The sequence below is a fragment of the Rhizomucor pusillus genome, assembly GCF_041956525.1.
Source record: "Rhizomucor pusillus strain CBS 183.67 unplaced genomic scaffold VTP01scaffold_2, whole genome shotgun sequence".
NCBI classification, from domain to species: domain Eukaryota; kingdom Fungi; phylum Mucoromycota; class Mucoromycetes; order Mucorales; family Lichtheimiaceae; genus Rhizomucor; species Rhizomucor pusillus.
In genome coordinates, this window is record NW_027192144.1 from 1,578,983 (window position 1) to 1,605,792 (window position 26,810).

General features: G+C 43.7%; 10 protein-coding genes across 10 annotated transcripts; 4 read left to right on the forward strand and 6 right to left on the reverse strand.

Moving 5' to 3' along the window:
* Positions 1-4,339: 4,339 nt before the first annotated feature.
* Positions 4,340-7,303, reverse strand: VTP01DRAFT_4739 (uncharacterized protein; the record flags this gene model as incomplete). Its single annotated transcript, XM_069383453.1, has 15 exons — positions 4,340-4,419; positions 4,479-4,625; positions 4,684-4,720; positions 4,782-4,852; positions 4,923-5,075; positions 5,128-5,265; positions 5,339-5,584; positions 5,644-5,681; positions 5,745-5,844; positions 5,898-6,027; positions 6,080-6,298; positions 6,362-6,534; positions 6,603-7,042; positions 7,096-7,202; positions 7,256-7,303. The coding sequence occupies 15 exons, from the start codon at positions 7,301-7,303 to the stop codon at positions 4,340-4,342; spliced, it is 2,127 nt and encodes a 708-aa protein (XP_069244153.1).
* A 1,485-nt stretch (positions 7,304-8,788) lies between these two features.
* Positions 8,789-10,318, reverse strand: VTP01DRAFT_4740 (uncharacterized protein; the record flags this gene model as incomplete). The annotated part of the gene is made up of 2 exons (XM_069383455.1): positions 8,789-9,977; positions 10,041-10,318. The coding sequence occupies 2 exons, from the start codon at positions 10,316-10,318 to the stop codon at positions 8,789-8,791; spliced, it is 1,467 nt and encodes a 488-aa protein (XP_069244154.1).
* A 159-nt stretch (positions 10,319-10,477) lies between these two features.
* VTP01DRAFT_4741 (uncharacterized protein) lies at positions 10,478-11,477 on the reverse strand (the record flags this gene model as incomplete). The annotated part of the gene is made up of 3 exons (XM_069383456.1): positions 10,478-10,975; positions 11,046-11,171; positions 11,235-11,477. 3 exons carry the CDS (start codon positions 11,475-11,477, stop codon positions 10,478-10,480), a joined length of 867 nt encoding a protein of 288 aa, XP_069244155.1.
* Positions 11,478-12,101: 624 nt separating this feature from the next.
* Positions 12,102-14,691, forward strand: VTP01DRAFT_4742 (uncharacterized protein; the record flags this gene model as incomplete). Its single annotated transcript, XM_069383457.1, has 12 exons — positions 12,102-12,403; positions 12,457-12,491; positions 12,542-12,647; positions 12,706-12,938; positions 12,999-13,047; positions 13,100-13,202; positions 13,260-13,433; positions 13,491-13,578; positions 13,634-13,701; positions 13,765-14,118; positions 14,174-14,328; positions 14,385-14,691. The coding sequence occupies 12 exons, from the start codon at positions 12,102-12,104 to the stop codon at positions 14,689-14,691; spliced, it is 1,974 nt and encodes a 657-aa protein (XP_069244156.1).
* Positions 14,692-14,792: 101 nt separating this feature from the next.
* VTP01DRAFT_4743 (uncharacterized protein) lies at positions 14,793-16,337 on the forward strand (the record flags this gene model as incomplete). The annotated part of the gene is made up of 6 exons (XM_069383458.1): positions 14,793-15,150; positions 15,202-15,263; positions 15,324-15,395; positions 15,458-15,557; positions 15,616-15,827; positions 15,894-16,337. 6 exons carry the CDS (start codon positions 14,793-14,795, stop codon positions 16,335-16,337), a joined length of 1,248 nt encoding a protein of 415 aa, XP_069244157.1.
* A 333-nt stretch (positions 16,338-16,670) lies between these two features.
* Positions 16,671-18,700, forward strand: VTP01DRAFT_4744 (uncharacterized protein; the record flags this gene model as incomplete). The annotated part of the gene is made up of 6 exons (XM_069383459.1): positions 16,671-16,835; positions 16,902-16,930; positions 17,011-17,552; positions 17,612-17,852; positions 17,915-18,224; positions 18,293-18,700. The coding sequence occupies 6 exons, from the start codon at positions 16,671-16,673 to the stop codon at positions 18,698-18,700; spliced, it is 1,695 nt and encodes a 564-aa protein (XP_069244158.1).
* Positions 18,701-19,703: 1,003 nt separating this feature from the next.
* Positions 19,704-20,625, reverse strand: VTP01DRAFT_4745 (uncharacterized protein; the record flags this gene model as incomplete). The annotated part of the gene is made up of 4 exons (XM_069383460.1): positions 19,704-20,198; positions 20,259-20,284; positions 20,340-20,451; positions 20,515-20,625. The coding sequence occupies 4 exons, from the start codon at positions 20,623-20,625 to the stop codon at positions 19,704-19,706; spliced, it is 744 nt and encodes a 247-aa protein (XP_069244159.1).
* Positions 20,626-20,884: 259 nt separating this feature from the next.
* On the forward strand, positions 20,885-22,964 carry VTP01DRAFT_4746 (uncharacterized protein; the record flags this gene model as incomplete). The annotated part of the gene is made up of 7 exons (XM_069383461.1): positions 20,885-21,038; positions 21,102-21,238; positions 21,303-21,553; positions 21,626-21,723; positions 22,452-22,600; positions 22,645-22,888; positions 22,951-22,964. 7 exons carry the CDS (start codon positions 20,885-20,887, stop codon positions 22,962-22,964), a joined length of 1,047 nt encoding a protein of 348 aa, XP_069244160.1.
* A 161-nt stretch (positions 22,965-23,125) lies between these two features.
* Positions 23,126-23,452, reverse strand: VTP01DRAFT_4747 (uncharacterized protein; the record flags this gene model as incomplete). Its single annotated transcript, XM_069383462.1, has 2 exons — positions 23,126-23,167; positions 23,228-23,452. 2 exons carry the CDS (start codon positions 23,450-23,452, stop codon positions 23,126-23,128), a joined length of 267 nt encoding a protein of 88 aa, XP_069244161.1.
* Positions 23,453-23,806: 354 nt separating this feature from the next.
* VTP01DRAFT_4748 (uncharacterized protein) lies at positions 23,807-25,363 on the reverse strand (the record flags this gene model as incomplete). The annotated part of the gene is made up of 2 exons (XM_069383463.1): positions 23,807-25,034; positions 25,098-25,363. 2 exons carry the CDS (start codon positions 25,361-25,363, stop codon positions 23,807-23,809), a joined length of 1,494 nt encoding a protein of 497 aa, XP_069244162.1.
* Between the last annotated feature and the right edge of the window lie 1,447 nt (positions 25,364-26,810).

Consider the following 26,810-nt stretch of genomic DNA (forward strand, 5'->3'; position numbering starts at 1 on the left):
CCTCCGAATAGTACCTATTAATTAATAATAGTTGATCGTTCCTTCCCTCTATCTTAGATTGAAGATGAGCATGTGCAACTGGTCCAGGAGAGTATGTGAGTGGATTGCCTGCTACTAGGTGAACATCGTTAGCAACTTCTGCCAATCTGTGGTAAAGTAAGTTATTTCGGCATCCAGAAAATCGAAGACGAATTGAAGAAAATGTCCGATAATCCAAGAGTGCAGCAACTCGAATGCGACTGACTGCCTAACACAAGCAAACTACAGCCTTCCTCGTCATCATGTTTTGCCATGCACTGGAGCTATTATTTTGAATATGATACCTCGCAGATAGTATATTCACCCAGATGAAGAAAGTGTAGTCTGTGAGAGTTTGGGCTACTTTATTATCATTTGCTATAGCATTATCGTAATAGAAACAGAAATGCAGTTTGAAGCAACGCAGCTCGCAACCACTACAGAATCAGACCATGAGAGGGATTGACAGTATCACTAATAAAATTGTTAGGCTACTTTATATTCTCGAACAAATACTTGGCCAAACGGACAGCAATGAGATATTAAGAGTCACAGCAGATCTAAGTGCGATCATCAACAGTGACATTGCAACTCTTGAGAATGTATCCTTTCCAGGGAAAGCTACCGCAAGGCATCGACCGAAAGACACTGGATGCTTACCAACCGCTGCAGAGATAGCCGAGGAAGAAGTGAAGAAGAGGGAGCAGCAGAAGCTGAGGCGGCCAGAAAGGAGGAAGAAATTGCGCGAAAAAGGGAATAAAGAGAGTTGGAACGGTTTGAGAGGAAGACAGAATCAGAGCAGAGAAGATTGGAAAAGCAGAGGGCAGCGGAAACGAAAAAAGCGCAGGAGGAGAAAGAAGAGAGGAAAAGAGAAGATTGCAAGAATAGCAAAGGTCCCTGATGGAGGAAAAGAAAAAAAAAAAAAAAACTAAGAGAAAAAATTGAAAGAGAAGAAAGAGAAGAAGAAAGTACCGTCAAGATTACATGCAAGAGGTAAGTCAAACTGCATCCAGATTCTTTCTAGTCGGTTGCTTTGAATAAAATAAATGATTCAATATATATCAACCATTTCTTTGTTATTATGTTATAAGGTTTAGTTGATTGTGAGCCGATTCCTCTATCCTCTCAATCGCAGTATCCCAGCGGAAATAGGGCTCGAAAAGCAGGATCCACCGATGGACAGAGCGCGCCGTTTTACGGCATTGGACATGGCATGGAGTATGGGGAGATATTCCATTGCCAATGCAAAAACCATCGAAACCTGACGGCACATGGATCAAAAATGCGATGTTATACCAGTATACGAACAACGAGGACACTTTCAAGCAACTCCCTTGGTTTAATGCTAAGGATTTCGAATATATCATCGATCACAAGTCAAAATTCCATTACATGAGAACATGGTTCCAAACCGGACTGTGCCCAGATTGCAGCTGATGCTTATGTAAACCGATTGCCATTTCTCAGCAAATGATCCGTCAGATAACATGCTATATATGCTCTGCCAGAAAGTATCGACAAGTTGAATTCAAAAGGCCCGCTAGTGGTCCAGTTCATCAATGGCAACCATTTTATCAGCATCAAACGTGCGCGAACTATGTTGTATCGAGTTGCACGGCCAAGTGTCTCCTTCGCCATGGACAATTTCCGCCATGTTGGCAAGAAGCCTTGGTTTAGAGAAAATAGACGGCTTTGCCCGCATGCCAAAGTGCGGAAATACTACACTTCTCTTTAAAAATACAATAACAACACAAAAAGGAACCTATCCAGTTATTAAAACTGCATCCGCAACGATAATATTTATATAGACAATGAATTTGTAAAAAAAGCTTCGATACATGTTATAATACTTGGAGATTAACAAGAATCACGTTTGCCATATGGAGATTACGAGTGTGCCCGAGAGAAGCCGCCAGCGACTTTTAACTGGAAGGTGTCATGCCCCAAACAATGAAGTTTATTCTGTGGGGCATGACAGTTCGTGACTTGTTCCTCAAAGTATCGTGCCCGTATGATTTCCAATGGTAATTACCCAGAATTCGCAGTCGCAGCAAAAGCTGCAACGGCAACTACAACCATGGCATCCGCAGCGTCCTCCAAGTTGGTACTAATACGCAAGCCCATAGATTATACTGGCTCTAGAAATCATATAAATCCCTCCTTTTTCATATGAATAAAGTACAATTCAGTTTGTATAGTATTTGGTTTTGTTGTTATTTACTGGTTTTCCTATGCGGTGTCCCAAAATTTTCCGGTTTGCTTCGTTTCCCATCGATGGCTAAGAGGAAAACAAGGTCCTCAATCCGCACCACACGAAAGATCCAAATGGGTTTGCCTCAACTCTCTTTACATGCTTCCATCAGCAGTCAGGGTTTCAAAGAGTCTGAAGTTGGTCAGTGCTAAGTAGCTAATAGCACATCTCGCATCTTTTGACTGCTGATTTTTCTTTTCCTTTCGTTTTCTTCCAGCGCGGTTTCCTTTGTAGATGGACTCTCCCTTCACGCAATGTTGGCACTTATGGTGTGTTGTCTGAGCACTTAGGTCAAATGTTAGGCACAACGGAAGCAATTACGGTGCGTCGCCTGAGCTCTTAGGCTGAATGTGGGGTCGAAGGAAACTGGCTTTACTTGACCATATCCCCCGCGTGAACTGTTGGCAATTACGGTGTGCCGCCTGGGCTCAAAACATGTACATGTGGTATATATAACGATATACTTAGATGCTATGTAAATGAAGTATTTTTGCTGTCCCTATTCTGTTTACTAAAATGCTGATAACAAGATGTCAACCATGGACAATGTGACTACAACAGCATGCTGTTTTTTGTGCGAGGAATCTCTGCTATACTTCATGTGCATCGATTTAGACCGGGATCCTCTTATGTAATGAACTATGTACACAACTGGAGCGTAGAACGAACCGATATGTTTTTCAGCGGTATTTATTACCTTGGTCGATATTTGGTCAACTACATTCAGATACCCCATACTTGTGTCGAAGCTGCGCAAAACTATAGTTTCTGAAAATATTTTGGTATCTTTTCCACTTGTGTAAAGAGCAAAACTTCGCATAGACTGTTTACTTACGTATTGTGCGATCTGACTCATCAGCTCCCAATGTTCGAATATGGTTTGCAACGCGCGAAGCATGTATAATGAGATTTCAAAGCCATTGTGATAAGGGCAATGAAAAAGCAGGTGAAAACATTAACATATTATGAGAATAGATTTATGTTGAACAATCTCCAACGTGCTCAATGTTCTTTATTTATATCTTCACAGCATGTCTCAGATAATGGAATAATTGCACCATTCACATTGCTTTGGAAAGCCTTTAGCCTTAAATCAATTCTGGGGTATGCGAGCATCCTGTCTGAAGCGGTTGTGCGCTTTAATTAAAAGTTTTCATCTGACACAGGACGATTCAGGTACCAGTTTGAACCTCATGTCAGTTATGTGTCTTCTTTCGACCTTTTCCAAAATGACGTGCTATCTTATTTGATTCTGATGTGGTGCCTCTATATTAAGTTCTGGACTCATTGAACTGGTTATGGTTTACCACAGTTAAATGTCCGGAAATGATCGATTGGTGAATAAGTTTATTTTTCATTATGTGCGCATACGACATGCGTAATGCTCTTATAACGCCGTTGGCCCTAAATCATTTTCCTCATTATACCCGAATTGCGCAGACGTACATCCAGATCCATACCCGCGGGTTCGAGAATGCCTTCACAGATCAGAATCTTTCCATCAAATATGACTGTTTCATGTATTCTGGTATCTGAGAAATGCTAGTAAAATATATGAGCTGGCTGGATACAGTTGTTGAACATCGATATTTTTCGCCTCCATTCTAGCTGAACTTGCTTTTTTCGTTGTTTTGCTCCGTTGCCAATACGTACACCACGCACTGCAAATAAGACACTTTCTCGATAAAGGGTATCAGGTAATACGATTTGAATCTCTCATCTTTATTCAATATGACGCACGTTGGCTTGCAAAGAACTTTCCGGACTGATTTGTCATCAAGGCAGAAATGGTCAACTTAAACACCAAATCCCCTGCATTTGATCCGAGTCATGTTTTACTCCCCGTGGGGCCGCAGATCATTTCAACTATGACGTGCAGATTATTCATTGCGCCATAGACGGTAAAGTATCTGCCTTCAATGAATACTAGCGAGAGATCATCCAAGTGCAATAGTGACAACCCCTTATTCTGACATCATAAAATGATGAAATAAATAGTTCCGAAAGTAGACAGAAGAGGAGAAAAAAGCAGGAAACTGTAGGGTAAGTCGGCGATAATGTTTCAAAAATCTATGTATGTTGTTCTATCTCTAGCTGGCTATGTAATCTATAGTAAGCTCCTCTTTTTGCCATTAACTCGTCATGAGTTCCTGACAGATACAAGCTGTCAGTGTCCGCAGAACGTTGCTCAATCAAATCGTATCCGTACCTATCTCGATGATATTTCCAGGAACTTTTCCCATAACTACAATCATATCTGCTGATTTGATGGTGGATAATCTGTGCGCAATGATGAGCACAGTCCTTCCATGCATGATTTTATCCAGAGTTTCTTGAACCATCTTCTCTGAATGTGCTATAACAAGTTTCGATATTTTAGCCAGCACCGTGATCCAAAGCATGAATATACTTACTGTCTAATGCTGATGTTGCTTCATCCAATATGATTAACTATAGCGGCAAGAAAATATTAACCGCCTATGAATTTTTCCATTGATGGCTATAAACTTACCTGAGGCTCCTTGAGAATTGCACGAGCAATGGCAATTCGCTGTTTCTGCCCTCCAGATAAAGATGCACCACCTATTCGATAAGACTTTAGATCAACGGATTGTTCAATCAGATAAAACGGAAAGCGTAATTTTGAACATACGCTCGCCCACGATTGTTTCATATTTATCAGGAAAGGCTTCAATAAATTGATCTGCATTCGCCTGTCTAGCAGCCTCTCGGACTTCTTCCATGGTTGCATCTGGTCTACCATACCGGATGTTCTCAAGAATGGATGTTGCAAAGAGGACAGGTTCTAATGTCCCATTTAGTATTGGAAAGCATATTTGAGTCAATATCTGGCTTACCTTGGTTTATAAATCCAATGTGCTGTCTCAACCACGATGGATCCAATGTTGGCAGTGCATGTCCATCTAGGAAGATAGTACCCTCCGACGGTTCATAGAAACGCTCCAGCAGAGATGCGACAGTGGATTTTCCGGATCCTAAGGGGAGAGCAAAATGTGAGGATATTTACAAATTACTAGGAAAGCACAATATCCTGACGGAGATTATTACCAGATGAACCGCATAGAGCTACGGTTGTACCACGGGGAATATCGAGGTTAAAGTTGCTCAATACTTCATGATCCAGCCGAGAAGGATAGCTGAAGCTTATATTTCTGAATGAAACATCTCCCTGTACCTTTGTAAGTATATGACCACCTTTGATCTCGACTGACGGTCGTGCATGAATGAATTCGAACACTCGAGTTGCTGACGCCGCAGCTTTGATACTTTGACCAAACAGCACTCCCAATGATACTAGATATAGATGATGGTTACGAGATTATCGTATACCATGCCTTCCAGAATTACTTTACCTAGAGATTGCTGGGCGGTTTGAGTTGCTAACATGTACCTGAGACAAAATAAAGGAAAAAGTTAACAACACCTTCCCATTCCAGTGTTTTTAAGTACATACGATACTAGGTCTCCCCCGGTGAGCTCGTTCCGAAGGACTAGTGATCCTCCATAGTATAAAACAGTTAGGACCATGCATCCAATTGAAACATTGGTAAGGCCTATAGAATATAGCTTAGGGATCGATAAACTAGAAATTGTCTGCTATCTTTACCTTGAAATAATCCAATATGATAGCCTAGATGCTGGTTGGCAGTAGCCAAGATACGACATGCTTCACCGTAATGCTCTTGCTCCTTATCTTCTGCAGCGAATGCACGCACTGTGCGCATATTTGAAATCGCCTAATTTTGTTCGAATCAATGCTCGAAGATTATAGAGTTTTACAGATATTACCTCGCCGGCAACACCGCTTGCTTTTCCTTCGATGGATTTACTGTGCCTACTCAGCCTTCGCAGATATGCACCGTATATGTTCAGCAATACATAGATGATTGGCATCGTGCTACAAATAGCGAGGGTTAACGGCGTCGATATACGGAATAAGTGTATAGCTGATCCCATTGTCTGCGCAATTGATTTAAGGCCGATGGTCACTAGCTGTTTAAATGTATGCTAACGGTGATTTGAGAATCGCTATATTCTTCATCATTCGACGACAACTTTTTATCTAAATACCTTGAAATCCGCTACATCTGAAGTTAATCTTCCAACCAGTTCTCCACTGCGGTGAGCATCGAAGAATGCCATATCCTGATGGACAATAGCCTTGAATAACTCTGCACGCAAGCGCCTTGCGACGTTTTCGCCAAGCACAGATACTAAAGCGATGTGAATAAACGTAAGGATTCCTAACAGTGACCGAAGAGAGGAGAGGGATGAGTGCTTTGTTCCAGTTTTCCGGTGTTCAACTCTTTACCTTGTCCAGTGAGCAACGCAAACAACTGTAGAGCCGGCTTATTTAGGAGTCCAAGGCCTGACGATGATGCCGAGTGAATACCGGCCGAAATGACATTGATGAGGTTTCCGGTAACAATAGGTGTTTGCAAGTGAAGAAATGCAGCAGCGACCGCCGTCAATACTATGCATGTCAGTAAAAGCAAATCATCTCGCACGATATTCCATATGTCTCTCAGAACCGATGACTGATGAGCATCAGTCGCGAATCCTTTTTGCAGTTGCAGTTGCCGAGCTTTCACCGGGAAGGAAGGATATCCTGCTTCGCAGTGACATACACGCAGTATCCGTGAAGGATACAGAGTGATGATCTTGAGACTGCCGCTGACGATGCACACCGATGCCAAAGATTTCGAGAAACGTTCTCCACAGCGTTGGAAGATCGCCTTTGTCAGGACTTGTCTTTTTAAGAGTGTTAGGTGCACTATTATTTTATTCTGTCAATTTTCGCGTGCCTGTTCTCCCAAGCTGCATTGTGGAAAGATCGCCGGATCGCAAACGATCGAAATCCAGTAGTTGTCTCTAATGCTGAAGAATGCCGGATAAGCCTGGGTAACGCGTACTAATGCAGACGTATAAGTTATCGCATACATTTCGCTCAGCTTATAAGTTCACCTTGAGACACCCTGGATATCCTGCCAATCGAGAAAGTACAGGAGGCATGGAACGAGTCTAGTCTCCAACGTGGGGTAAGCCAAATTTCCTCACCACATTTTGAGTATTCCGCGTGCCACTCAGTTATTGATGATGGAGGAGGACTGGAAAAATATATAATGCTAACCTGTAATCGTGATATCAGTTCCTAAGCTTGTTGTTAGAAGTGAACAAAGCATCGCTTGATATTTGCTGCCGAATCGTTCACGGCGGATTGGGAAGTAGGTGTACCTTATGCTTCTCTTTTGTTCGCTTCTAGGTACTCTGCAGTCAATTACGGCCTGATATCCGTGGCAATGGTAAAGATTTGGAAGAGTTCCTTTAAGTGCGGAAGGAAATGAAACACGTCGCTGATCGCTCCAGGCTAATATACTCGACATACTTCTGCCAATAATATGGCACCCATCGTCGACAAGCGCTTCAATGTAAAATGTTGCTTCTCTACCTACTCATCAAATCTCCGCATTAAGAGGTTTATCTAGATTGTCCTCCTAGCCAAGCTTACCAACTATCTGAAAAAGTAACACTTTGTCCAGTCCCTGGACTTAATGCAACCCTTGGCAAAAATGGCGATATACATATGGGTATTATGGTGGGAGCAGATCCAGATCTAGCCGACAACCAACTGTAAGGTAGACAGGGGCAGAGTTATAAAGGAAACCCTTTGGGTGGAAAAGATAATACATTGAATGAGCAGCTAAATGGATATGCCCTTTAGGTTGGAAACATGCCGTATCTACATCGGAACGAGTAATGGAATGCAAATATGAGGGTTTAAAATGTTCAAAATTTGGATTAAGAGTTTGTATTAAGGAAGTCCTCAGTGTCTTTGCCCCACCATGTTCTGCAGATAAAGAGGTAAATAAAGCAACATATGTATTTTCGAATCATTGGTGTTTTTGCCCGAAGAGCATCGCGAAGCAAGAGCGCCAGGATAGCTCGCACTCTGATCTTGCATAGGGATGACTTTGGTAAACTAAGCTTCGTGCAGTATAACCATAATTTGATCCGTGCCACTAGGCCGTTGATGAAGAGGATATCAATAGAATGGAGAAATATCACAGCTCAAGGGTGTATTTCCGCGAGCGCAGGTCTGAATAAACCGGGAATGCGACGGCGCTCTACTTGCAGTAGCAAAGGGGACGCAAAACCTCTGGAGAATGGAGGTTTATGAAGGCCGAGCGAGGTTATCATTTAATGCAAGTTTCATTGAAAACCTTTCGATTACGGAGGACGAGCGCAGCGAGCCAAGTGCAGGGAAGGGAGCGACCGCTAAAGCAGTTGTACACTTTAACAGAGAAAACAAAGAGAAGCCAAAAGAACAAAAGGTATGTTAACAATCAAATAGGTAAATGAATACTACAAAAGCCTCTCCTGAAATGGCGCCATCTTTAAAATAATCAAAGCCTCTCCATCTTCTCTCTTAAGGATTCCTCGCGGAGTCCTCGGATCAAAGTAAAATTAGCATTTTATTTCGAAGAACATGACTATAAATTAGGAGAGAGATAGGGCAGTACAAAGCAGCGCAGCAAACAAGACGGATGTTTTGAAATGGACAAAGTAGGATTCTGCGCCTGAAGTACTGTTTTCTCCAGCTTGTGAAGGTTTTCCTCCATTGCTTGAACCTGCACCGGAAGATGACGACGAGCCAGAGGAGGTTTCTGTGAAAACAGCAGGTGCAACACCGACACGTCCCTGACCCATATCGTGCACCATGTACAAAGGACGCAAGACAGACTCGCCCAGCACCCAGTTTACGCTACCAACTCGTAATGACATCGAGGATGGCATAGGTGCAATACCGAACCAGCACACCATTGCCTGTTCTGGCGTCGTGGCATCGTAAGGAAGCACCAGTTGTCGCACGGGCACTGTAATATTTTGAGTATTTTGGGTAGCTGCAGATGCCGACGCGAGGGACGTGGCGACGTGAAACTCGAGCACGTCGGTAGAGGATGCCAGGTTGCAGTCAACCCAGTAAATACCATTGGTGGAATCGTACCGGGTCGAGCTTGAATTATGGGTGAGTGACATGACGATATTATCAGCAATTTGAGTTGGCACATAAGTCAGGGTGGTGCCCGTGTCAAGAATAAACTCTTGAAGCGTATCAAACGGTAAATTAATGCCGGTTGATGTCGACAAGCCGACGCCGCCCACTGTCCAGTACAGATATACATTATCTAGGTTCGCGTTTGGAATAGAGTAAGTCAGGACGGGCATGTATTTGAGCTGTCCTGTGTATTTTGTACTGTCGGTGCCACCAAAGGTTATCTCGCCAGAATAGCCCATGCTGAATCGACTGTTAAGATAGATGGAGAAGACAGGCTCGGATATGACCGATTGGTTGACAAGATTGAATACCCATGGTACATCTTGCGGTATGCCTCCAGCTTGGTTGAGTCCAGGGAATGCCAGGCCCATGATACCATTACTGCCATCTTCGGCCGAAGAGCTCAGGAGATCGGCAGTTTGATTTGCTAATCCAACCATCTGGTTGCGCACCGTGAGTCCACCCATGGCTACAGTTTCCGTGGCGTAGCTGCCTATCACATCACCGATGCCATATTGGATATCAAATGTAAAAGATGTGGCCTTATACGATGAGGATGCCTTTGGATCAAATCGTGTAAAAGGACAATATATAGTAGGGCAATCCATGGTGGGGATCCATAGCGTAGAGCTTGAAACAATTTGAATATCAATAGATCAGATCATGACTCGTTTTACATATGATATTGCATACCTTCCTGTGTCGAGTGTAACATTGAACTTTTGTGGAGGAGTACCGACTTCGATTTCTACTAGATATTCTCGACCAGCAGCATTGTATAGTTGCTCCGCGTTTTGGCGTCTATCTAGCTTGCCGATGGAGCTTCTAAGAGTGCCCATATATCCTTTAGGATTACGCAGCATCGGCACAGTGATGATGCTTCCTTTGTTCTGGGTATTTTCTACATCTGCAGAGGCGCCGGCGTGGGCTAGTGTCAATACGGTGAAGGCAATGGCGGAGAAAATATGCATGAAGAAATGGAACGAAGTAAAGAAGAGCAAAAATATCGGACAAGATCAGCAAAATATAAGCATCTGCTGATGAGCTTAGAGGTTACGTGGAGGGAACACAGAAAATACGTTCGGACTTGTATTTCTTTTGTGTTGCCGTAGCCACAACAACCCTCATCTTTATTCATCTCTCACGAAAAATCCCACTTCTCTTGCGATTGAGGTATCTAGCAATTTCTCGGTCAATTCCACGTTAGCACCGAGAATTCCCTGGTCAGATTCCTTGAGCTTGGCCTGGTTAAAAGAGCTTCGTCGCCTTCGCGTTATAACCCAGACGAGCTTGGACACAAAGGGGCGCAGCTTCCGCACAATATCTTCTCCATCATCCAATTCCCAGCCGCCTTCAACGTGAGTTTGCGGTTCAATGTGGCGTATCATATGGATTTTTCCTTCTTCGGTAGAGCAGTACAGAATCTTTCTGCGATCAATGCATCCTTTCTCCGTCAAGCCGGCGTTTGCCAAAAGGTCGTTGATTTGTGCACGTTCGTCTTCAGAAGTCATATGTACAATAAGATAAATATCATATAATTGGGCCAATTGCCCCAACAGGGCTGTCGCGTTTTCCTGAAACGCATGGTTTGGTGACTCGACGTCCGATGAAGGGTTCCACAAAACAGTCTATATATTAATAGTTTGGTTATTCTGCCTAGCAGACAACCTATACATATTGGTATAATCAGATACTCACGTTCTTCAGTGATATTGTCATTTTCTTTCTTGTTTTTCTGCTTGAACCAGCTGCCGACATGACATTTCCTAGCAAACGAGAACCCCATCCTTCGTGATTGGGGACTTGTCTTGGTGCGGTCGATACCTACGGTTCGCTCTGTCAGATGCAAAGGTGCTTCTGCTGTGCATTCCAGTTATCCTATCCTACCTCAGCCGGTTGCTGCTGCATAGCAGTTTTTACGCTGAGGTTGCTGCTTGTCCGTCGAAGCCCAGAGTTACTTCCGAGGCGTTCTGACTGCGACGCTCGCCTACCACGTGCCGATGGAGGGAAGCGTTTAAACCAGTAGACAGCCAAAGCAACAATTGTGGCAGCCAATGAGGAGAAGCCCAGCAGGCGAAGTATCCATGGAGGCAATAATCGTGAACGTTTTTCGACAATGGCTGATGGCATGGCTTGCGATTTTGAACAAGGATGTTAATATTACAGGCAACGAGTGACTATTAAGTTTTGTGACGGACGCGAAGCACGCCTTTGGGTATAATACTCTAAGAGAAGAGAGAAGAAAAAGGAGGCTTTAGAGTCAAAAAATCACATGTGAAATCACCAATGTCCCCCATTTGGAACCAATCCGCTTCCTTGCGCGGAATATATGTTCAGGCTGGCGACACTGCTCCTTTACAGTATACTTCGATATTTTAGACCTCACAATTAATTAGATATCACGAATAAATCGCCTGAATTGCTGTTCACAAGGCGATATTGTTGGACTTATAAATACTACATTGGTGCTTTTTGTCGATGAGGGTATCAAAGTCGCTGTTCTGGTAGTAATATACATTATGAACAGCCAGATATGGTACAAAGTCGCAAATTTGACAGCAAGAACATGCTAAATGCTAGAATCTACTGCAGCTCAAACAGAGAAAGCCAAGGAATACCTTGCATGAAAGCATAGTGAAAAAAAATCGCACGAAATTATCTACATATTCGAAACAAAGCGTATTGTTATAGAAAGGATGCACTGAGGGAAGGAATGCATATTGTAACATGATTTACCACATAATTGCTGCAAGAATGTTGCTTCAGAAAGATGCCAAGATATGCTTGGAAGTCCAACATCGATCTCGCACCGAAACCTACGCTGCCCAAAAAAGTCTAGAAAGGGACGACGCGCTGCGCGAGAAATTCCAAAATTCTGCGCGTCATCCCGTCGAACGCGCTTATCACTCTTCTTCGCAGCAGATCATGGCAGAGCAACTAACTCGAGGTGTCGTAAAACGAATCTACGATGACCAAGCCAATAAAGACACAGATAAACCTACTGTGCAAATCCTCAACATCAAATCGGTCACTACCAACACAGGCACGCGCTTCAGGCAGGTACTTAATTCGAGATCTTTAGGACTCCAGTCTAATGAAGAAACCTCAGAGTGATTGTTTCCGATGGAGTGAACTTCATGCAAGGTATATGCTGATCTACAAAGATAAACATTGTCACTAAACTAGAATTGCAGCAATGCTTGCTTCGCAGCACTCTGCACTTGTTGAGAACAAAGAATTGCAGAAGTTCTCGATTATCCGCTTAACAGAATATGTTTGCAATGCCGTCTCCGGTCGAAGGTAGCTTACATACCAAGTTATCGGAAACAATAAGAATCTAACGGCAACGATCCTTTAGAATATTGATTATTCTTCATTTCGACATTATCAAGGGTCAATATCCAGAGAAAATCGGCAATCCTACAACGCTCGAAAATCCTGCTACTACACAAGCAAACACAACAACAGATGCACACTCTACTTCGCCAGCTGCTGCAAACATCAACCAGCCTACTCCGGCTTCAGGGCCATCTCCAACAATGATGCAGCGTCCATCGTCTGGTCTCGCTTCTTTGTCTGGTTCGATTGGCGGTATGTAACATCCTCTACTACCTCTTTTCCAAGTATATCCTAAATACCGTTTTTTTGCAGATAACCAGAACATTTATCCTATAAAAGGGTTAAACCCTTATCAAAACAAGTAAGATCTCTTGCAGCTGCAGACAATGCTGATTCTCATACATCCTTTATAGATGGACTATCCGAGCGCGAGTGACTCAGAAAAGCGACATTAAGCATTGGCATAATAGTCGGGGTGACGGAAAGCTTTTTAGCGTGAATCTTCTGGACAACTCTGTAAGCAGCCATGAGTTAGTGATCGGTGGATATCAAGCGTTAACCTGAATTTTACAGGGCGAGATCAAAGGCACTGCATTCAACGATCAAGTCGATCGCCTTTACAATATCTTGGAAGAGGGCAAAGTCTATTACATCTCGAAAGCTCGCGTGACAATGGCTCGAAAGCAATTTTCCACTGTGGATCATGAATATGAACTGTCTCTCGATAACGGTACAGAAATACAAGTGGTAAGTTAGTTTAATCTAATCACTATTTGATACATCGGCTTACGATCGCTTTACAAGTGCCACGATGAAGGCTCCATCCCTCAAGTCAACTTCAGCTTTGTTAAAGTTGCGGATGTGGATAGATATGAGAAGGGTGCAGTGATCGGTATGCTTGAAACTACAACCGAGTAAACTTTGTAGTTTGACGTAACATGTTATAGATCTCATTGGCATCGTGAAGGATGACAATGGTGTTCAGGAAATTATCACGAAAGCGACTGGTCGGCCCGTGAGTGATTGAAATTCTGTATAATGACAAAAATGTAATGCTCACATAGCTACTATAATTTAGACAAAGAAGCGAGAATTGCTTGTGGTAGATGACACACAAAAGCAAATTCGCTTGACATTGTGGGACAAGCATGCTGAAGATTTCGATTCTTCTGAGCATCCCGTTACTGCATTTAAGGGTCTTCGTGTTAACGACTTCAATGGCAGATCTTTGTCGCTCTCAGCCTCCGGACTTGTCAGAGTTAACCCGGACATACCCGAATGCGCAAAGCTGAAGCAGTGGTACAAATTAGCAGGCTCAAACGCATCGTACAGTAGCTTCAGCAATCAAGGCAACGCCAGTCTCGGTCAAAAATCCAACACAAAGATTACCCTGGGCAAGGCCAAGGAAGATGGGTTGGGTGCATCAGATACTGTAAATATTTTTCTTTCTCCCAGTTGCAATTGTTTATTGCTCACAAGCATCCTAGGCCGATTATTTTTCAGCACGAGTTACCATCGCATATATCAAACCGGAAAACCTAGCTTATCCAGCCTGCCCTGATTGTAAGAAGAAGGTGATGATGGAAGACCAAGGTTGGCGATGCGAGAAATGCAGCAAGATGCTTGCGGAACCAACATACAGGTCAGGAGCTCTAAGAAGGTGCAAACAGTGACGAAAAGTATTGATGGTTTTGTCAGATTTCTGCTCACGATGAGCATCGAAGATCATACTTCTCAAACGTTTGTCCAAGCATTCGATGAAATCGGCTCACAGATCTTCGGAACATCGGCCAACGAGCTCATGAAGCTCCAGAATACGGATCCGGATGCGTATTCACGAGCACTCGCGGATGCGCTCTTCAAAACATACAATGCGAAAATCCGTGCAAAGATGGAGACCTTCAATGACAACACACGTACTAGATACCAGCTGATTGAATGTTCACCTATTAGCTGGGTCGATGAAGGGCGAGAGATGGCCAACGCTATTCAAAAATACTTTTAAGCATAGCACAGTAGCAAAAAGAATTAGTTGTACCTAACAAAGAATTAAAAAAATCGTTGCACAAATCGAAATCCTGTATCGTTGCAACTTTTCCGTTCTCCATGGCGTACCGTTCACAGTCTTTTGATCCCTGCCATGCGCCGCCAAATAGCCTTTATGCAACGACCTCCATAGCAACTGATGAGCTTGGAAGCAAGAAAGCATTGTCTGTAATGTCGGCGAGTACGAGCTTACAGTATGCAGGAGACGATGATGTCTCTGTACGATCAGCACCGCCGCTACCAGAGGCAGGGATACACCTAACAAGAAAGGATATTGCTGCTTCTTTGGATGCATATGATGGTTTATTAAAAGCGGCTCAAATATACCGAGAACAGATGCTGCAGTTGGCAGGAGCGGCAGCTGGGTTCGGCTATGCTCTGGAGCGTGTTGCACGAGGCAAAGGAGCATCGGACGCAGGTAAACAAGACGTCAATACATGTCGATGGTGCCCTATTAATATGGAAAAAGGACAAGGACTACAAGCAGCGGCAGGATTACAGTTACTTATATCCAACCATCAGCAGATATTGGTACGTGATGGATGTGATGATATGTAACAGCAATCGCTGACACCAGCAGAACACATACAGAGTGACATGTTCAGCAAAGCATTGGAGATACCATTAAAGGAAAGTTTAGAGCATCATAAAAATGCAGTGCAGGTAAAGCAAAGAAAAAATGACCAAGTTGCAGCGTATGAAGATCGGTACCGAACTATTTGCAGCAAAGTCAAGAGAATTACGATCAAGCGTTGAAAGCAATGAGTAAAAAGATCCGGGAAACAGAGGCGAAGAATATGAAGAACGGGCGCAAGGGAAAAAGGGGTAAATATTGAGTATCCACATGTATAATAAGAACTTATTCTCACGTTTTTCACTTTAGACATTCGGCAATTTCGGAAAGCATTGCAAGATCTCACTCAACAAGTCGATGAGGTGGACCGTATAAAAACGGATTATCACCAGCATATATTGGATATTGAGCGTAAGAACTACCATTTTTTGTTGTCAAAAGTAGCAACGGTGGTGCGGGCGCAAGTGGACATTTACGAGCGTATATCTAACAAAGGACTTGCTGATCCCATGCTGGAACAGGTACATTGATAACAGATGTATTTATATTTATAGGCGTCTTAACTATTTCCACGCTGGTTTACATAGATGATGCATCAGAATCCTGATCCCTTCTGCGCTTACCCAACGACGGCTGACGAGACAACCGAGATCTTTACTGTGTTACCGCCCATATCTCTCATTGACCCGCATCAGAGTCCTGCATCCCCATTTGTGGGCCACGATGATGTATTCCCAGATTCACGTGCTGTATCCCCGTTATTTGGCGAGGCTGCATCCTCAGTTACCGCGCTGGGTGGAGTTGGTGATTCCCATTTGTTCGTGACAGACGAGAGATTGAAACCAAGCCGGAGCGAAACATCCTTGTACAACATGCCCCAGAAAATGTGGAGAAACGACCCCGTGGAGGAGGAGGAAGAAGAGCAATTGGAAGACGAGCAGCGCTCAATCTCATCACATGAAAAACATAGAAAAGAAACAGCTGTTGGCGACAAACAGGACGATGGAAGCCGCAAGGAGGTTCCAGAATGAATAAATAGCACCGCATTTCCTTTCTCTCTTTCCTTCTAGCTCTTACGTAATTCATTGTGATCCCTGAACAGGGTTCCCCCGCCGCTGAGAAATGTGAGAAAAAACTTTGCTTTCATATCACTCTTTCGCCCGTCTACAGTGTTCCTGTGGCACGTAGAAAGGGTCTTGCCAATTTCAGCCTAATGATCCAAAATTGGCTTGATCCGGGCTCTAGCATTGGCTTGGTCGCTTTTTTATATTTTCTCATCAAGCCTTCTTTCCTCCCCCTTTTTTCTTTTTCTTATTTTGTTCGTTATTTACCTTCTCGCTTTGTCTCTTGTGACGTTAGTCAGGATGGCATTGAGAGAACGGATTTTTGCAAATCCTTTCAAAGTTGAAAAACACGAGGACGAAGGTCAGGAAGTTGACGAAAACGCAGTTGATCAAAGCTCGCCGGCGCTTCGTCAGCCTCCAGCGACTCGCGCTGAGCTATGGTCATACTATCTCTATTACAATGGCGTAAGTGTTGAGCTTGTTACCAAAACGTTGTCACCTTCTTCGACGCATCCTAAATTTCCTCTTTAGGACAATGGTTTTACTATGTTTAGCTATATGTAAGGATCGCTACTGTTACTGCAGGAACAGCTGCAACGTCTGCTACGTATCTACTGATCACCTTTTGACAACAAAATAGACCCAATATTCTGCAGTACCTTGCATACAAAGGTGGTTTCTACCCAGATACTCCAGACGTCAAAGGTTGCGACGTAAACGATGCCCTGAAGCCGTGCTACATATCCTGGAACAACGGATCCCTCCCTGTATCAAGTATGGTGCTCTACGTCCAAGCAATTTCATTCTCACTACAGTTTCTATTATTCACTACCTTTGGTGGTCTTGCCGACTATGGACGATGGAACCGATGGATTCTGCTGCTAGCTACTATCATTGGGTGCGCGTCACAAATTGTGCCAATGGCGCTTGTCAACGATGATGGGTCCCATTGGAGTGCCATGATGGCTATCAACATTATAGCTTTGATATCTTATGGCACGTCTCTTGTATTTTACGCTGCAGCCTTCCCAACCTTGAGCGATAACCTACCAGCTGTTCGGTATGCGCGCGCAAATCCGGCCTTGAGTGAAGATCAGAAACAGATCGAAGTAGAAAAATGGCGTAACCACGTATCTGCCATTTCAACCTCGTTTTCGAATGTCGGCTTTTTCGTTATCACAGGTAATACACAACGAATGACTCCGTTTCCGTGTCCATAGTATACTTATCCTGCCTTGTAGCCGTCTTGTTTGGTGCTTCCTATGCACCGTGGCCTTATTATGATTTCCCTGAAGACACTGAACCTATTCTGGGCAACGCACCGATTTACAACTTCATTGCGACCGTTGTCTGTGGCGGATACTGGCTGATATTCGCACTCCCCTACTTCATCTTCGTACCAAGTGGCCGAACAGGCCCTCCTTTGCCTGCGGGAACCAATCATCTGACTGTTGGTTGGACATCCATAATCAAGGCTCTCAAGTAAGTTTTGGCGGTCCGTAAATCAAAAATTTCACGAGCATTCACAACGCGCGGCGATGTAGAGAAATCCGAAAGTTGCGATACCTGTTTATCTATATTTTGTCCTATTTTATGTTTTCCGATGCTGTCAATACAACCAATCAAATGATATCCATCGTCCAAGGCCAGATTACCAGCTTCTCGGCCATGCAAGTCACTATGCTCAACTTTGCGTCCTCTATCACCTCCATCTTGGGCTGTCTTCTCTTCCTGTGGATTTCGAAACAGTTTGGAATCAAGACGAAGCATAATCTATTGATCATCATCATCTTGTCTACTGTCGTCCCGATCTGGGGCTGTTTCGGTATCGGCCTGGATAATTTTGGTATCAAGGTAAGTCATTACCATCCTGTGTTACTCTATTTGATTATGGCACCCTAACCAGGAAATATCCCTAACAGAAAGAATGGGAGTTGTGGGCATTCTACGTCTGGTCTGGATTATTCACGGCTCCTATCTGGGCGTGGCAGCAGACCATGTTGGCCGAACTCACTCCTAAAGGTCAAGAGAACTTGGTATTCGGCCTCTTCGGCGTCATCAACAAAGCATCCTCGTGGATCGGTCCTGTGGTAATTGGTGCTATTACTGAACACACTTCGAACCTGTGGCACGGCTGGCCATTTATAGCCGGTCTATTTATTATCGCCATTCTCATGATTGTATTCTTGGTTGACGTTGACAAGGCTAAAGTTGAACTTGCCGTATATGAAGCCGATCTGGCAAGAAGACGAGGCCTTGATCCCGAGTCGTATGAGAAGTATGAAATACCTGATGAGGCTGCCCGACTCGAAGACGCTAAAACTCCATGAATCCGAGTTAATGCGTACGTCGATGCTGGTTTGTCTATCATGTTTATGGTCTTCCCTCTTGTATCATGTTTAATATGTACCCTCAGACACCCTGCTCAGTAAATTAGTTTCGTTTTATATTTACGTACCTGGCTCCTTATGCTTGTCGGTGGCAAGAAATAATACTATGCCTTTAACGTATCCTCATGCCTGTATAATTTTCAGCTTACGAATTATACATCTTTGTCCAATTGATATGCTCATTTTAGTTGAGGATGGTTCCGACTATCATTTGAACGTTTGCTCTTAAAAGGTGACTTCGACTATTTCTTATTCCTGTCCTAATAGACCTATCCATTCGCTACTGGAATCTAACTCCATAATACTCATCATATAGACTTTAAAGCTCGAATACACCTCTGCAATGAAATAAAGTGGACCATTTTCCAGATGTAGTTCATCATATTCACCATTCTATACCTAATATGTTAAAGGAGCATGGTAAAACATATAAAATCGTTATTTACGTACTTGATAGAAGAGACGTACGTTGAGCTTATGAAAATAACTGAAAGTGAACGATAGATTGATGCAGCTTGGAGCTTGCCTGATGTACTGCCTCTGATGAGAAAAGTGCATGGCAACATAAAGATGAATAGAGGGACATATTGAACCATAAAAAGCCGAAGCCGATGAACGCACGAAGAAACGCAAACGCGTGAAATCCCAAGCCGTATTCCTGTGTATGACCGTTTATTTGTAAAACGACCCGCACCAACCATTCCTCCCTTTGTTGTACTTATATCTGCAATTTTTCGTTTTCTTTCGTATTTGCTTTTACAGATATCTGGCAATTGATGTAAACATATTCGTATTCTGCTTTGCCTTTTTATCTGTTTTCCTTTGTCTCCACTGTCATGTAAAACAAACCATGATACAGATGCTAATAACCATATTACTGTATTATTTATGTTAAAAATAATGATCGTATGTAGAGTGTACAGTACATAAAAAATATAAGTGTTTACATGCAGAAACATTTTTTATGGCTCTTTTCAGGTTTCTCTGTTTGCAGCTGTTCTCTGGGCTTTGGTGTCTGCGACTCCTTTGGCTTGGCGGTAACTTCTTCCTGTTTTTGCTGGACTTCTGGCTTGGAGTCCCGTGCTTTACCCTTTGCAAACGTGTTGAGCAGCTTGCCGAATGCTTCGCCTTGGAATTTTGCAAGCTCAAGCTCCTTTGCTGAGGGCTGTCGGGAGCCATCCCCGTTTGTTACGGTACCAGAGCCGTACGCGGAACCACCCACGACTTCACTGTTATCCGTCAAATGTGCGTTGCCGAAACCCAATGGAACATAGTTAATGCCGTGGTGAGCAAAGTAGGTGACAGTAGTCAAGGCAGTGGTTTCCTGGCCACCGTGTTGGGAGGCAGTAGAGAAGAAGGTAGCAGCAAACTTGCCGGCAAGAGCTCCAGAGGCCCAGAGCTGACCGGTGGCATCCAAGAAGGACTTGATTTGAGCGGGCTACAAGAACAATGCTTGGTGAGAACAAATACTAATTCTTTTTCTTTTGCTAGTTATTACCATTGTGCCGAAACGAGTCGGGATGCCTGTGGAAATTTCAAGTCAGCAAGGAATGAGAACCCAGTTCATAAACTGTTTTACCAAACATGAAGCCATCGGCTTCCTTGAGCTGATCGACAGTTATTACTGGGACATCTGGCTTGGGAGGAGCGTGCATCTTTTCTAGGACTTCATCAGACAGTGTCTCGGGCACCTGATCATATATCAGTATTGTTTTGGATTCGTGATGAAGATGAACAGAAGATTCGCGGTATACCTGGAAAAGTTTCGTCTCCATCCCCTGGGATTCAAGGCCCTTTTGCACCTCGAGGGCCAGCTTGTAGATATGATGATATGTAGTGTAGAAGATAATGTATACTTTAGGCATGAGATCACGTAAAAATAGTTGCAGTAGAGGTGAAGTAAGGAAAAGAAGAAGGAAATTAGAAAAAAGTCAGCAACAGAAAAGTAGAAAAATTGTTGATTTGTAGCCGGTTTGTCAAACATCACTAAGAGATGAATAACCGGGTGCCCGTTTGCTTTGTCATCTACGACCTTCGCTTTGTAAAGGATGAGCGAGACAATTAAATCGGCGTCTAGCTGTTTTCCCCGACAGCTGGTATAAAAATGTATCACTCGAATTTTCCATGTTGAACTCCACTCGCGACTCGCAAAGAAACATGGCTCCCGCTCCCAAGGTTTACATCGTTATCTACACTCTCTACCATCACATCTACAAGCTTGCCCTGGAGGCTCAAAAGGGTCTCGAGGCCGCTGGCGTTGAAGCAAAGATCTTCCAAGGTACGGGCTGACCATCGGTCCCATTTCCCGGATATCTTGTTTATTAAACATCTGTTCCAATAGTCCCCGAGACTTTGCCAGCCGAAGTTCTTGAAAAGATGCATGCTCCTCCCAAGCCCGATGTTCCCATCATTACTGTCGATCAGCTCAAGGAAGCCGATGGCTTCATGTTCGGTTTCGGTACTCGTTTCGGCACTATGGTACTTGTTAAAAATGACAAAAGGCTTTGAGAACCAGATTCTAACTCACACGATGTCTCGTTAGCCCGCTCAATTCAAGGCTTTCTTGGATGCCACCGGTCAGCTCTGGGCCTCTGGAGCTCTTGCCGGCAAGTTTGCTGCTACCTTCTTCTCTACTGCCTCCCAACACGGTGGCCAGGAAACCACTGCCTTGACTACTGTCACCTACTTTGCTCACCACGGCATGATCTATGTTCCTTTCGGTTTTGCTAACAGCCACTTGTTTGATAACTCTGAGGTTGTTGGTGGTTCCGCCTACGGTGCCGGCACCGTTACGTAAGTGATGAACATCCAAAACATGGATTAGATTGGTATCGCTGACATCACTTTTCTTCTTATTCAATGCAGTAACGGTGATGGTTCCCGCCAGCCCTCCGAGAAGGAATTGGATATTGCAAAGACTCAGGGTCAAAACTTTGGCAACGTCGTTGCTACTTATGTCAAAGGCAAGTCTGCCTAAATTGCCCTTCCCAAACCGTCTCCAGGAATATTCTTGTTCACCTCCATTTGCGCTCTTCAATACCTGAAAACCCACGCCTCCGTGTATATTGTGAAATAAAAGTTATAAACGTTTTAGTTTTACTTAAAACATATGCAGCAAATCCTATGATCTTTGCTGTTGCAGAGCTCAAAGTGACTGAAACGTGCTATACTAAAAGAACCTTGTGTGAAAGTTCTTGATTACTACAGCCAAGTATCTCACAGAAACCGCGATACAGATCACAGGGAATCTGAAGACATTTGATTACATTTAGAGAGGATTCTGAATATTGACAATACTCTTGGTAGGTGTACATATTGTATATCAATACGTTGTGCAGACAGACATACAATTTTGCTCGTGATTCATTGTTAAACCATAGAGAACCCTTCAAGTTTTGGTTACGCTGACATACGCGCTCTCACAGAGCGAAAACTTGTGAATCTTGTTATGGATTAGCTTTCAGGCCCAAATTATAACTTCATAAATACAAAGAGAAAAATAAATATTATACAAAATATGATAATGTCATGAAAGGAGACGACAAATGATACCATGCCAATTCTGAAAAGAGAATCTGGCAGCTTTAGTGGGCACCAGCCAAGGCATTTCGGATTCCGCCTGCTGGGAGGAGACTTAAGATACTGCCGCTTAATTCCATAATCGTCCTCTCTTTTGGTTAAGCGTACGTAGGGGCATCTATCCACGCATCCATCGCATTCCACCATACTGACTCGTCCATCCATCCATTCAGCATGTCTTCGGAACTCGCCATCGTCTACGCCGCTCTTATCCTTCAAGACGACAACGTCGAAGTCACTGCAAGTATACCCAGCTCAATAGTCAGCATGGAAATGGAATGCTAATTTGAATTTGCGCGTTGCAGGCTGACAAGCTCCAGACCTTGGTCAAGGCTGCTGGTATTGAAGTCGAGCCTATTTGGTTCTCTCTTTACTCCAAGGCTATCGCTGGCCAAGACTTGAAGGAACTCGTCTTCAACGTCGGTGCTCCCTCTGCCGGTGCTGCTGCCGGTCCCGCTGCCGCTGGTGGCGAGGCTGCTGCTGAGGAGGCCAAGGAAGAAGAGAAGAAGGAAGAAGCAAAGGAGGAATCTGATGAAGACATGGGCTTCGGTAAGTCTCTATCAACTTGATGAAATCGAAGATGTAATCTAATATTTGCATGTCCCATTTAGGTCTTTTCGACTAAACGAAAAATCCAACAATCCCTTTTGCAATGTAATAAACATCTCTTCTTTCGACTTTGAGCATACATATTGTCATATGAATTATTTGTTTTGTAGCATCGATGCATGTGTATATTTAATGAAATGTGTGTTGGTGATTGGGAAAGCGTGGTATATCCATCATCTACAATTGACCCGCTCGCCGCAGTTTTCGTCGTTCTTCAAGCTAAACGAAGGGTAAGCAAACAAGTTTGCGATTGACGAGTGCGAAAGAGCCAAGGTTTACCCATTTCTTTTTGCATTCGCGGTACTGTTGGAAAAAGTAGTCGCATTTCGTCCTGTCGTAATTATTCTTGTCGAGACATTTCATGCTCTGCTTTTCTTCCAATGCGCAAGGATTCATGTATTTGGTGGTCTCCTTCTTTTTAAATTTCTCATTAAAGTCTGGAGGCGTAGAGAACTCGTCAAACTGCGGCTTCGGTGGTGGTGGTGGCGGTTTGGTCAGTGGCATTGTTTAGAAAAAAGATGTCTGCTCCGGTCAAACTTTCCACGGATTTTTGAAAGCGGGTTCTCAAGTACTTTTGCCTTCACGTTGAAGATAACAAACAGACAAAATCAATTACATATAAAAAAGATGGGAACAGCAATTTGAGCATCGTACATTGATACAGTATTGATTGGAAAATCCGATTGCTCGCATTGATACCGTAAGCACGGAACATAATTCAATAAGTTTGAAATATGAAAGCAAGATAGATCTTCCTTTATAACATCTAGGAGGATTTTATGCTACAAGAGACTCGGTTTACAGTGAAAGCTATAAAATAGGAATGGTATGGTACATGCCACAAGCAAGAGCAGGGTTCTACATGGAAAACATAATAGCAGCGACTGCCGCAGTTACCAACGCGACAAATTTAGCCTTAGAAGGAGCTGGGGCAGCATCGGAAGTAGAAGTGCTACCAACTCCATTAACACTGCCACCAACATTGTTGGCAGCTGCAAAACCTATCCTGTTCTCTCCCATATCGAAGACAAGATAGGCACTTCGAAGAACAGAGTCGCCAATCAAAAACATATCAGACACTGAGCTGCCGCTACTGCTCATGGGTGCAATACCGAGCATACATTGCGTAGCTTGAGAGACAGTAAGCGCATCCAGAGGAATAACAAGCTCTGAAATAGGCACTCTGAGTGTAACTGGACTGTCCGAAATGCTGCTTGATTGTGACATCTGTATCTCAAACGAAGTACTGGTGTCTGCGACGCTGCAGTCAACGATAAAGGCACTTGACTCGGTATCAAGCATGACGTTGCTTCCAGCGATAGCTTCAGCGACCTTGACGGCGTACGATGTGGGCAGGTACGTCAAAGTTGTGCCGGTATCGATGATGAAGGGAGCCACGGAGCTCAGCTGGATGTTGGTACCGTTACTGCTGCCGGAGCCACCTATCACTTGCACACCTTGTCCGTATACCATCCAATAATAATAACCCGCGTTGGAGCTGGAGCTGGAGCCCAGTAACTGGTCTAATGGGCTGCTGGACACTTGAAGCTGCGCCACAGGGAGGTATTGAATATCGCCAGTATACCTTGAGCTGTCAGTTCCGCCGAAAATGACTTCGCCAACCCAGCCTTGTTCGTCGGCATCATTCATGTAGACCGAAAATATAGGCTGCTGGATGACTTTCTGGCTGACCAGGTTGAAAACGAAGGGATTGTAGGCTGCTTCGCCTGAGTTTGTACCGGCAGTCAGTTTTGGATATCCAAGGCCCAGGATGCCATTGGCTACAAGAGATCCTGAGGAGGAAGAACTCGTGTTTACAGAAGGGGTATCAGAGCCAGTGCCTCCGACAGTGGTGGTGGTTAAGATATCGTGCGTCGCAGTTGCTAAGCCAAATTGCTGATTTTGCACCGTCGCATTGGCTACAGTCACAGTATCAGTGACATAGGTGCCATTTACACTGCCGATACCATACTGGATTCCGAAAGTTTGGCCGGTCGACTTGAACGTGGATGACTGGTTAGTGTCAAAACGACTGTACGGACACTGGCTCGTCGGGCACTGCGTTGATGGAACCCACAAGTCTGCACTGTTGACTTATAGTCAATAAAAATGATCTTTTTTGGAATTAAACACTCCTTTTTTTACATACCTTCCAGTATCCAAGGTCACGATAAAATCTTGAGATGGTGTTCCAATACCAACTTGGACGAGATATTGTGAACCCTCGTCATTGTACAGAGAAGTTTGAAAAGGGTCGCGCTTTTGCAAGTTGCGCTGACGTCGTGTTGTTAACATATCAGTTGTACGCTGTTTGCGCATTATAGGAAGCCGCAAGACATTGTTATTTTCTGAAGCCACTGGAGAGCCAATGGCTCCACTCGCCAGCGTCAGGAGCAGCAAGGAGCTTATGTGCATAGGTTGTTGTTTTCCTTCTTTCGAAAGCGGGTAAAAGAAGCGTACTAATTAATGTGGAGATGAACGCTCTAAAAGCGTCTGAGACACAAATGTACTATTTTGGGAACTGAACATCGGGCTGGTGTCATTCGCCAAGCACTCTTCTGCTGCCATTGTTTACAGTGTTAGAAGTTGAATTTGATCAGACCCGGCGAAAATGGGCCACCAGCCTGAATTTGAGCCATCATAAAATTGACTGAACCATCCCCGTGAAAATGAGCTAGCGTGCCCAAATTGAGCCAGCCTAAGCGAATCTGAGCTATCCAAGGCACCAAAGACGGGCCAGGACTTGTGGAATTGAGGCAAGACATACCCATTTTTCCTTCTCATGCCGGTGTTCACCACAGGAATATCACTGGCTCATCGTATTGAGCACTTCCACTGTAAATGGGGTGGTTGTGGAAGGCTTTCTTGCGTGACATGAACGCATTAACAATCCTTTCACTCCCCAATAAAGAAATTGCCTGTTCGAGAGGCCCACTTGACGCTTCCAGGAGATTGGTTTCGCTCGCACCGAAGAAGCAGTTAGCGCTCCCCAAAGAAGCCGTTGGCTCAATTCGAGAGTAACAGTTTGCGATCTTAAGTAAATAAACTTTGCCAAGCAAAATCATCATTCAGCTTCGCATGAAATCCACGTTTTTGCACCTTTTAACTTTGTCCTTGTTTCACAACGCCATCATTTGCCAGACCTGGAAATCCACTTTCCAGAATTTGGAATGCCTTGGGATCTGTCAAAAGATCATTTTGTTTCTTTGCTGAAGAAGCAGCTTTTGCAAAATTCACGCAGAACTACTCGAAATATACAGTACGTAATCTATTAATATAGTAATATAATAAGAATTTTAAGTGAAGACGGGAAGCAGCTCAATTTGGTGATTTCGAAAAGGAGTTCACGTTCCTTAACCACAACAACAAATCTGAGCTCAAGTTGCCTTGTGATATACGCGACTTTCCGAATTGATCCTTTGGAGCTGATTTTTATTGGGAACAGGAAAATGAGGGCATTGTTAATTATGGCAAAGTCGAGGGTTACTTACTTCGTTGCTACGAAGTGTTGAACTGGAACAAAAGGATGGAGATACAAAATATGGGGTGTAGGATATATATATATGTATATACTGGCTTTATTGTGCTAATAAGAGTTTTGGGAATTGGTTCGCAGGTGCGAGCTCCAAAATCACGGATTGTATTATTGTGGAAGGTGGTATCACTTGTTCAATCAGAACTCCACGTTATTGTTAAATGATTGGAAATTACTAACAATGCAAATGTACATGAGATAAAAAATAGAAGTGAAAATATATACAAATAAAAGAAAAAACTTTCAGCGCTCGGAAGTCTTCCTCTTTCTTGCAGGGATCGAAGGTGTAAAGCATGGTAATATAGGTGATGCAGCGGCTTATTAAAC